Consider the following 12201-nt stretch of genomic DNA (forward strand, 5'->3'; position numbering starts at 1 on the left):
AGAGTGGAAAAATAGACCCAGACATGCTGGGTACATATACTCTTTGTAAAAATCGAACAAAAAAATGTTGATGTGGTTTCAACGAAAGGAAAAAAAATAATGAAATTCAATGTGGATCACTTAATAAAGTATGTGGAGCCTGAGCCTCACATTCCAAAAAAATGGATCCCAACAGCACCTCTCAGTCCTCCTCCTCCTCCTTGCCAGTCCTCTTCATCCTGCCACTCTTTCATCTCATGCCAGTCCTCCTCATCCTGCCACTTTTCCATCTCATGCCAGTCCTCCTGCTCCTCCGACCAGTCCTCCTCATCCTGCCACTCTTCCATCAAATGCCAGTCCTCCTGATCCTCCGACCAGTCCTCCTCATCCTGCCACTCTTCCATCAAATGCCAGTCCTCCTGCTCCTCCAGCCAGTCCTCCTCATCCTGCCACTCTTCCATCAAATGCCAGTCTTCCTGCTCCTCCAGCCAGTCCTCCTCATCCTGCCACTCTTCCGTCTCATGCCAGTCCTCCTCATCCCAGTCCTTCTCTTAGTTTCACAAAAGGTCTGTCAGCCCCAGTAAGCCCCACCAGTCATTTTCTGAAGGTTCTTTCCTCACCTCAGCCCACCACTACCCACTTAATTCTGAATACAATGGCACAAACACAAATTAACCCAGTCCCACCAACTCCTCACTCTTGCTGCCCTGACACCTTCTTTGAGTCAACATATTCGGAAGAACAAGGTAAATATTAAGTGGTTTGGCATTATTTCACTTTGCCATAGCTCAGGATTTTACTTTGTAATCACTGTGCTTCTTTTAGTGATTTGTGATATATGGGATGGTAAGAAACAGGAAATGCTGTGGAGCAAAATGGGCCCCTACAAATTGTACACTAAGAACCTGATGCGTCTGGCACCAGGTAAATGGTTAGAAAGTGTTGTAGGGATATGTTTGCATTTTCAATTTTTGTATGGTTATCTTTTTTGTGTTTTGGTGTCTTGTTTTACCAATACAATAGCCCTTATTTGGTTCTTTTTGCAAATAGGTTGTGAATGCTTATCTACATATTCTTAAAATATGATTAAATACAGGTCCTTCTCAAAAAATTAGCATATTGTGATAAAGTTCATTATTTTCCATAATGTAATGATAAAAATTAAACTTTCATATATTTTAGATTCATTGCACACCAACTGAAATATTTCAGGTCTTTTATTGTTTTAATACTGATGATTTTGGCATACAGCTCATGAAAACCCAAAATTCCTATCTCAAAAAATTAGCATATCATGAAAAGGTTCTCTAAACGAGCTATTAACCTAATCATCTGAATCAACTAATTAACTCTAAACACCTGCAAAAGATTCCTGAGGCTTTTAAAAACTCCCAGCCTGGTTCATTACTCAAAACCGCAATCATGGGTAAGACTGCCGACCAGAAGGCCATCATTGACACCCTCAAGCGAGAGGGTAAGACACAGAAAGAAATTTCTGAACGAATAGGCTGTTCCCAGAGTGCTGTATCAAGGCACCTCAGTGGGAAGTCTGTGGGAAGGAAAAAGTGTGGCAAAAAACGCTGCACAACGAGAAGAGGTGACCGGACCCTGAGGAAGATTGTGGAGAAGGACCGATTCCAGACCTTGGGGACCTGCGGAAGCAGTGGACTGAGTCAGACAGGTGGACAGGTGCCGCATTCCCCAGGTCAAGCCACTTATGAACCAGAAACAGCGGCAGAAGCGCCTGACCTATGCTACAGAGAAGCAGCACTGGACTGTTGCTCAGTGGTCCAAAGTACTTTTTTCGGATGAAAGCAAATTTTGCATGTCATTCGGAAATCAAGGTGCCAGAGTCTGGAGGAAGAATGGGGAGAAGGAAATGCCAAAATGCCTGAAGTCCAGTGTCAAGTACCCACAGTCAGTGATGGTCTGGGGTGCCATGTCAGCTGCTGGTGTTGGTCCACTGTGTTTTATCAAGGGCAGGGTCAATGCAGCTAGCTATCAGGAGATTTTGGAGCACTTCATGCTTCCATCTGCTGAAAAGCTTTATGGAGATGAAGATTTCGTTTTTTCAGCACGACCTGGCACCTGCTCACAGTGCCAAAACCACTGGTAAATGGTTTACTGACCATGGTATTACTGTGCTCAATTGGCCTGCCAACTCTCCTGACCTGAACCCCATACAGAATCTGTGGGATATTGTGAAGAGAAAGTTGAGAGACGCAAGACCCAACACTCTGGATGAGCTTAAGGCCGCTATCGAAGCATCCTGGGCCTCCATAACACCTCAGCAGTGCCACAGGCTGATTGCCTCCATGCCACGCCGCATTGAAGCAGTCATTTCTGCAAAAGGATTCCCGACCAAGTACTGAGTGCATAACTGAACATAATTATTTGAAGGTTGACTTTTTTTGTATTAAAAACACTTTTCTTTTATTGGTCGGATGAAATATGCTAATTTTTTGAGATTTTTGGGTTTTCATGAGCTGTATGCCAAAATCATCAGTATTAAAACAATAAAAGACCTGAAATATTTCAGTTGGTGTGCAATGAATCTAAAATATATGAAAGTTTAATTTTTATCATTACATTATGGAAAATAATGAACTTTATCACAATATGCTAATTTTTTGAGAAGGACCTGTAATTAGAATATCATAAAAAAGTTGATTTCACTAATTCCATTCAAAAAGTGAAACTTGTATATTAATTCATTACACACAGACTGATATATTTCAAATGTTTATTTCTTTTAATTTTGATGATTATAACTGACAACTAAGGAAAATCCAAAATTCAGTATCTCAGAAAATTAGAATATTACTTAAGACCAATACAAAGAAAGGATTTTTAGAAATCTTGGCCAACTGAAAAGTATGAACATGAAAAGTATGAGCATGTACAGCACTCAATACTTAGTTGGGGCTCCTTTTGCCTGAATTACTGCAGCAATGCGGCGTGGCATGGAGTCGATCAGTCTGTGGCACTGCTCAGGTGTTATGAGAGCCCAGGTTGCTCTGATAGTGGCCTTCAGCTCTTCTGCATTGTTAGGTCTGGCATATCGCATCTTCCTCTTCACAATACCCCATAGATTTTCTATGGGGTTAAGGTCAGGTGAGTTTGCTGGCCAATTAAGAACAGGGATACCATGGTCCTTAAACCAGGTACTGGTAGCTTTGGCACTGTGTGCAGGTGCCAAGTCCTGTTGGAAAATGAAATCTGCATCTCCATAAAGTTGGTCAGCAGCAGGAAGCATGAAGTGATCTAAAACTTCCTGGTATACCGCTGCGTTGACCTTGGACCTCAGAAAACACAGTGGACCAACACCAGCAAATGACATGGCGCCCCAAACCATCACTGACTGTGGAAACTTTACAGTGGACCTCAAGTAACATGGATTGTGTGCCTCTCCTCTCTTCCTCCAGACTCTGGGACCCAGATTTCCAAAGGAAATACAAAATTTACTTTCATCAGAGAACATAACTTTGGACCACTCAGCAGCAGTCCAGTCCTTTTTATCTTTAGCCCAGGTGAGACGCTTCTGACGCTGTCTGTTGTTCAAGAGTGGCTTGACACAAGGAATGCGACAGCTGAAACCCATGTCTTGCATATGTCTATGCGTGGTGGTTCTTGAAGCACTGACTCCAGCTGCAGTCCACTCTTTGTGAATCTCCCCCACATTTTTGAATGGGTTTTATTTCACAATCCTCTCCAGGGTGCGGTTATCACTATTGCTTGTACACTTTTTTTCTACCACATCTTTTCCTTCCCTTCGCCTCTCTATTAATGTGCTTGGACACAGAGCTCTGTGAACAGCCAGCCTCTTTTGCAATGACCTTTTGTGTCTTGCCCTCCTTGTGCAAGGTGTCAATGGTTGTCTTTTGGACAACTGTCAAGTCAGCAGTCTTCCCCATGATTGTGTAGCCTACAGAACTAGACTGAGAGACCATTTAAAGGCCTTTGCAGGTGTTTTGAGTTAATTAACTGATTAGAGTGTGGCACCAGGTGTCTTCAATATTGAACCTTTTCACAATATTCTAATTTTCTGAGATACTGAATTTTTTGGATTTTCCTTAGTTGTCAGTTATAATCATCAAAATTAAAAGAAACATTTGAAATATAATATGCAATTTTCACTTTTTGAATGGAATTAGTGAAATTTTTGATGATATTCTAATTATATGACCAGCACCTTTATATATAAACACTTATACACTTAAACAAATATAAACACTTATAAGTGTACCATAATGATTCAGTATAAGACAAAAACACAGTTTGGAAAATAGTTTCATGTTGTACATTCTTATTTGGTACATTTTGAACACACAAAGTTACAGACAACAGCTTTAAGTACAGTTAAATTCAGATATTCAAAGACTTTTACTCAAGTTGTATTAGAATTGGTGATTTGAAACTTGTAAACGAGTAATTTTTGATGTGAGGTATCTGTACTTTTACTCAAGTATTGTTTTCAGGTACTCTTTACACCTCTGCTCTTTCCACAGTGACGACTTCTGAAAGAGCTCTCTTTCAAGTGAATCCTCAAGTGGACCTTAAGGTTACCTTTAAATCTGAAACTCTTTCCACACTGATCACATATGAATGTCTTCTCTCCAGTGTGAATATTCATGTGTTCCCTAAGGCTTAGTTCCCGTGTAAAGCCATTCCCACACAGATCGCAGGTGTAAGGCTTCTCTCTAGTGTGAGTTCTCGTGTGGGCTGTAAGGTGTCCTTTTTGACTGAATTTCTTTCCACACTGTTGGCAGGTGAATGGGCTCTCTCCAGTGTGAATTCTCATGTGGACTATAAGGTTTCCTTTTTGACTGAAACTCTGCCCACATTGTTTGCAGGTGTAAGGTTTTTCTCCAGTGTGAGTTCTCTTGTGGACTTCAAGGCTCCCTTTATGTGTGAAACTCTTTCCACACTGTTGGCAGGTGTAAGCCTTCTCTTGCGTGTGAATTCTCATGTGAACTATAAGGTTTCCTTTATGTCTGAAACTCTTTCCACACTGTTGGCAGGTGAAAGGTTTCTCTCCAGTGTGAATTCTCATGTGGACTAAAAGGTTTCCCTTTACAGTAAAACTCTGTCCACATTGTTGACAAGTGTAAGGCTTTTCTCCAGTGTGAACTCTCAAGTGGATTTGAAGGTTTCTATATTGATCAAAATTCATTCCACACTGTTGGCAGGTGAAATAACTTGTATATCCTGTCTTTTGAGCTCTGTTTTGTGATAAAGTCTTTTTAGCCTGTGTCGATCTTTCCCAAGTCAAGAAATCATGATGTTTACCATAATGTTCTTTCTCTTCTTCCCTTTTATGAAGTTCATGACTCGCTTCTTTCAGTGTCATTAGATCTAGGGCAAAAAAAATAGACAAAACAATTTAGACATTTAATGCATCAAAACCAACAACATGTATGCTCTTTAACAGGGGTGTCCAAACACAGTCCCGGATGGCCACTGTCCAGCAGGGTTTAGCTACAACTATGCCTCAACACACCTGACAGGAAGTTTCTAGTATGCCTAGTAGACCTTGATTAGCTGGTTTAGGTGTGTTTAATTGGGGTTGGAACTAAAGTCTGCAGGATGGTGGCCAGGAGTAGGATTGGACACTCCTGCTCTACACCCTATCCTATCCTATGGATCAGGGATGGGCAGCTTTGGTCCTGGAGGGACAGTCTTGCAGAGTTAAGTTTTATACATAATAAAATGCAGTTCTGAAAACTTTGGGTTCAATTTTGGGGTTGGGTTCAATTTTGGCAGGTGTGTTTGATCAAGGATGTTTTGTATATCTCCTTATTTATCACACTTGGTTAAGATCATCAGCTTGTTAGAAGAGAGCTGACATTGATAGAGGAATCTGCAGCTTTAAACGTAAACTACAATTCCTGTTCACCAATAAGGTGAGAACCGGACCCATTATAAACCTAAATATATTTGAATTAATTATATTAATTGAAAAAGAGTACTATTCTGTTAGTAATTGAAGATATGTGTTGTTGTAATGATGTCAGACATAGCATAACACACAATAGTAGTAGCTTTTCCATACTCCGGCACGTACAACAACTGTACCGCGCCCAAGCAGTCCAACCATGCCTCTTCAAGCGGGCGAGGGCACAGTACAGAGCGATCACACTAGTCAAACGAATCAGACTTAGAGGGTCAAACAGCTGACAGTTTGAAGTGAAGCAGAAGAAATTTTAGTAGACAATGTAGACATGACCTGGGAGGATCATATATATGAGCTAATCTCAGTATAAAAATCCACCTGTTACTAAGGATCCTCTTAAACGAGACAATTTTAGACATATTTACATAATTTTAGGCAAAATGGTTGAAAGATCATAGATGCAATCAGTTGCTGTTTAATGGTAACACTGTATTTTAAGGTGATGCAGTTACTCAATACTACATGTACTTACTATAATGATGTAAATAATTCTTAATTACCCCAAACCAAACCCTAACTCTATATTAAGTAAATGTAGTTATATTACTCAGTACTTTGAGTAATTGCAATGTAACTGTCATCTTAAAATAAAGTGTAACCGATTTAATTGCTGTTTGTGTTTGACCAGTAGGTGGCACTGTCACCTAATTGATGTGGTCAGTGTGGCATAACAATTACACAGGCTGTGTCCAAAAACTGGAAAATGCTGCCTTCTGAGGACACATTTCAAGGTAGGAAGGCATCAAGGCACGTCTGAATCCAATGTTAGCTTCACTTCCTGTCTCATGTGATACCTTCATCTAGGGCTGCACGATTAATCGCATGAGATTGTCATGCGTGTCTCATCAGTAAAGCCGGTTCTGTGATTAGCGGTAAATGTCCATCACCTGCTTTCAAATGGAGCGGCACTTAATATACAGAGGCGTAGTTCGCGGACAAGCTACGCAATATCGCGTTCATAATCGAAGCCGATTCATCTGCGATTATGAACGCGATATTGCGTAGCTTGTCCGCGAACTACGGCTCTGTATATTAAGTGCCGCTCCATTTGAAAGCAGGTGATGGACATTTACCGCTAATCACAGAACCGGCTTTACTGATGAGACACGCATGACAATCTCATGCGATTAATCGCGCAGCCCTACCTTCATCTGATCGATTTTTGAAGGAAGCATAGATGTATCCTTTGCTGCTCAGTTTGTGTATAAATGTACGATTTTGATCAACATATTTCAATTTTGATAATTAATTACTACAGTAGTAATTTCTCTGTTTAGTTTTTTTTCTGTAGATCATTAAACTGTTTTAAACGCTGTTTTTAAACGCTGCCTCAGAAGTCTGTCTGAAATCAGTTTCATGAGGTGCATTCATGCACAAATGCTGCCGTACAAGTCATTCTCATAAGACAGCGAGGCAGCCAGAGTTTTGTGTCAATTTGTAAAACCATTGCAGAGTTACAGCTTCATATATATTTTTAAAATGGTAGCTATGTTTTTGGTACAAAGGTACTGTAGTAAGAGCAAATTTCAAGTTTTATTTAATTATAGCACCACCAAGTGGCACAGTCCCACCACTTTTTTATGCGTCCTCACATTGAGCCCATATGTGTCAAGCTTGGTAAAAAAAAAGAAAGAAGAGTTTATAGTTTAATTTAAGAGTTACAGACATTTACATTTATGAGCACATATCAAGAAAACTACCTATGTCCAACTTTGTATTTGTTTTGTTTTTTGGCACTTGCAATAAAAATGTTGACTTCTGGCTTGAAATATTATTGGGCTAGTAATACAAATTCAGTCATCTACTCATTATGTTTTTCCAAACCTGTACAAGTTTCTTTCTTCTGTTGAATACAAATTTTGAAGAATGTTGGTAACGAGATAGCTGACAGTTGCAATTGACATCCATAGTACTTTAGTCCTATTGAGGAAGTCAATGGGGGCCGTCAACTGTTTGGTCAAGATTCTTCAAAGTACACTATATTGGCAAAAGTATTGGGACACCCTTCCAAATCATTGAATTCAGGTGTTCCAATCACTTCCATGGACACAGGTGTATAAAATCAAGCAACTAGGCATGCAGACTGCTTCTAAAAATATTTGTGAAAGAATGGGTCGCTCTCAGGAGCTCAGTGAATTCAAGCGTGGTCCCGTGATAGGTTGCCATCTGTGCAATAAGTCCATTCGTGAAATTTCCTCACTACTAAATATTCCACGGTCAACTGTTAGTGGAATCATAAAGTGGAAGCAATTGGGAACAACAGCAACTCAGCCATGAAGTGGTAGATCACGTAAAATCACAGAGCGGGTCAGCGCATGCTGAGGCACACAGTGTGCAGAAGTCGCCAACTTTCTGCAGAGTCAATAGCTACAGACCTCCAAACTTCATGTGGCCTTCAGATTAGCTCAAGAACAGTGCATAGAGAGCTTCATGGAATGGGTTTCCATGGCCGAGCAGCTGCATCCAAGCCTTACATCACCAAGTGCAATGCAAAGCGTCGGATGCAGTGGTGTAAAGCACACCACCACTGGACTCTAGAGCAGTGGAGATGTGTTCTCTGTAGTGACCAATCACCATCTCTGTCTGGCAATCCGATGGACGAGTCTGGGTTTGGCGGCTCCAGGAGAACGGTACTTGCCTGACTGCATTGTGTCAAGTGTAAAGTTTGGTGGAGGGGGATTATGGTGTGGGGTTGTTCTTCAGGGGTTGGGCTTGACCCTTAGTTCCAGTGAAAGGAACTCTTAATGCTTCAGCATACCAAGACATTTTGGACAATTTCATGCTCCCAACTTTGAGGGAACAGTTTGGGGATTGCCCCTTCCTGTTCCAACATAACTGTTCACCAGTGCACAAAGCAAGGTCCATAAAGACATGGACGAGCGAGTTTCGGGTGGAGGAACTTGACTGGCCTGCACAGAGTCCTGACCTCAACCCGATTGAAAACCTTTGGATGAATTAGAGCGGAGACTGTGAGCCAGGCCTTCTCACCAACATCACTGCCTGACCTCACAAATGTGCTTCTAGAAGAATGGTCAAAAATTCCCATAAACACACTCCTAAACCTTGTGGAAAGCCTTCCCAGAAGAGTTGAAGCCGTTATAGCTGCAAAGGGTGGGCCACTCCATATTAAACCCTATGGATTAAGATTCTTGCACGTAAAGGCAGGCATCCCAAAACTTTTGGTAATATAGTGTATCTTATTTTGTGTTCAGCAAAAGAAATAAACTCATACAGGTTTACAGCGACATGAGGGTGAGTAAATGATGACAGAATTTTAATTTTTGGGTGAACTATCCCTTTAAATGTTTACTGACTCATAAAATCCATGCTAATTTACTTGTTTAACACAAAACTTGCAGCCATAGTTTGCTTTGGAAAACACACCCCTGGCAGGTAAATGGCCACTCCATGAATATATACAGGTCCTTCTCAAAAATTAGCATATTGTGATAAGTTCATTATTTCCATAATATAATGATAAAAATTAAACTTTCATATATTTTAGATTCATTGCACACCAACTGAAATATTTCAGGTCTTTTAGTTTTAAACTGAGATTTTGCATACAAGAAAACCCAAAATCTCAAAAAATTGCATATCATGAAAAGTTCTGCAAAAGGTGGGCCAACTCCATATAAACACCTAAACCTTTTAAAAACTACGGATTAAGATTCACTGCTGTCCAGAAGGCCATCATTGACACCCTCACGAGAGGGTAAGACACAGAAAGAAATGCAGGCGTCAGAGTGCTGTATCAAAACAGTGGGAAGTCTGTGGGAAGGAAAAAGTTGGCAAAAAACGCTGCACAACGAGAAGAGGTAATGAGGAAGATGGAAAAGGAGTGTGGGGGATGCGGAAGCTTATTTAGAAACATCCAGAGCCACCGTGCACAGGCGTTCAGGAAAGCAAGGTGCCGCATTCCCAGAAATGAACCAGAAACAGCGGCAAAGCGCCTGACCTGGGCTACAGAGAAGCAGCATACTGTTGCTCAGGTTTAGGTGCCGGCAACTGGGGAGAAGGAAATGCCAAAATGCCTGGGTGAATAAATGATGGTCTGGGGTGACAGCTGCTGGTGATGGTCCACTGTGTTTTTAGGCAGGGTCAATGCAGCTAGCTTCAGGGTGGAGGACTTCATGCTCCATCTCTGAAAAGCTTTATGGAGATGAAGATTTCGTTTTTTAGCACGACCTGCACCTGCTCACAGTGCCAAAACCACTGGTAAATGTTTACTGACCATGGTATTACTGTGCTATTGGCCTGCCAACTCTCCTGACCTGAACCCCATAGAGAATCTGTGGGATATTGTGAAGAGAAAGTTGAGAGACGCAAGACCAACACTCTGGATGAGCTTAAGGCCGCTTCGAAGCATCCTGGGCCTCCATAACACCTCAGCAGTGCCACAGGCTGATTGCCTCCATGCCACGCCGCATTGAAGCAGTCATTTCTGCAAAAGGATTCCCGACCAAGTATTGAGTGCATAACTGAACATAATTATTTGAAGGTTGACTTTTTTTGTATTAAAAACACTTTTCTTTTATTGGTCGGATGAAATATGCTAATTTTTTGAGATTTTGGGTTTTCATGAGCTGTATGCCAAAATCATCAGTATTAAAACAATAAAAGACCTGAAATATTTCAGTTGGTGTGCAATGAATCTAAAATATATGAAAGTTTAATTTGTATCATTACATTATGGAAAATAATGAACTTTTATCACAATATGCAAATTTTTTGAGAAGGACTTGTAAATACTTTTTGAATGGCCATGCTATTAAAACTGAGGGTCTACTATGTGCATGCAAAACTATCAATGACAATCATTTTGGGCGGGAATGAATGTAAACACAGATATCGGATACCAGTTGCATCTAAAGTGAATGTAAAAACACGGGCCCAATAACAAAAAAAATCAGATATGGTCAAAAGATCGGATCTGTGCATTAAGACTTGCAGTGTAAATGCAGCCTGAGTTCAGCTGTGAGAATAAAACCAACCTGTTTGTTCCTCAGTATCTTCATGTTTCACACTGAATGTTTCTTGTTTCTTCAGTCTCCTCTTTAATAAAATCAATCTTCATGTCTTTAGTCTCCTCTTTAATAAAATCAATCTTCATGTCTTCAGTCTCCTTCTTTGATAAACGCCATCTTTAAGAAGAGAATAATTAACAGTTGAGGTGTAACGTACACATATTCATACTGAACAGTTTCGGTACAGGGTTTTCGGTATGGTGCTCGAAGCATTACATTGCAACATTGAGTTCTCCTATTAAATTGCAATAAGCGCTGCATTTTGTAACTTTCGACAAGAAAGCAAAGTGCCATCCTTCAAATTATGTCTACAAAATCATCAAATTTAAACAGAAAATGCCGTTTTGACGCTCTTTGTGATGTGACAGATCACTGTTAAAACCGGCAGCACGAGCATCTCTTCCTCTTTAATGTTACAGAATTAAACATGAAAAAACAGCTGAAGGTATGTAGAAAAGATACCAGTACAACTTACAGAAACTGCCATATCTCATGTAATCGCTCAATCAGTGTTTCAACGGCAGAAAGACGTCAATAAATCAGATAGTAAACAATATGTCATGTAGCATTTACCTCAGAAAAGCCATTCAGTGTCCACAGCTTGTTAGTTCACCAGAGAAATTAACTCTTTCACTAAATATATGCACTGAATTAGCTCATATATTCATTATATTTTATTTAACCTGTTAGTGACGTCTTGATTCATTTAATGCACGTTTATATAAATCTGTCATGAAAACGACAACCACTGTGTAGAAATGATTATATTTCAATAACAAACTGGAGTAAAGACATTTAGAAGTTAATGCCTTAAGGTGCAGCTTTATATGATTGCATGCAATTTGAGTGTTGGATTATTTTATCTAAAAATAAAAAGCGATTGAATTTAGGCTCAAGTTGTTAACCTTTAATATTATAGTAGCATAATGTTCAAGTAAGGGCTCCCTACATCAGAGTCCTGCACGCTGGCAGGAACCCAACAAGTGACCCGCCAATTTTTATGTAAAGCGGGTGGAATAATATTTTCATGTTGGGTTGCAGGTGGGGATGCACGTTTTTTTTTATCCTTAAGACACTTAAGTTATAATTTAATTTAATGAATTTTAAGACAAAAACTCAATTTGTTCAGTAAACTACTGTTTAATAAATAAAGCAATTTTATGTTAAGTTTTCTCCCCACCTGCTGTACAGAAAACCGTACCAAACAGTGACTATAAAACCGAGGGACATACCGAACTGTCG

At 40.2% G+C, this 12201-nt stretch overlaps 1 protein-coding gene across 1 annotated transcript; it reads right to left on the bottom strand.

The window, feature by feature from the left end:
• Positions 1–4265: 4265 nt before the first annotated feature.
• LOC125264472 (gastrula zinc finger protein XlCGF8.2DB-like) lies at positions 4266–10965 on the bottom strand. The gene is made up of 2 exons (XM_048183815.1): positions 10927–10965; positions 4266–5334 (listed from the first exon to the last, which is right to left on the bottom strand). Exon 2 carries the CDS (start codon positions 5327–5329, stop codon positions 4454–4456), a length of 876 nt encoding a protein of 291 aa, XP_048039772.1. The 5' UTR covers positions 5330–5334; positions 10927–10965; the 3' UTR covers positions 4266–4453.
• Between the last annotated feature and the right edge of the window lie 1236 nt (positions 10966–12201).

The sequence above is a fragment of the Megalobrama amblycephala genome, linkage group LG1 (assembly GCF_018812025.1).
Source record: "Megalobrama amblycephala isolate DHTTF-2021 linkage group LG1, ASM1881202v1, whole genome shotgun sequence".
NCBI classification, from domain to species: Eukaryota; Metazoa; Chordata; class Actinopteri; order Cypriniformes; family Xenocyprididae; genus Megalobrama; species Megalobrama amblycephala.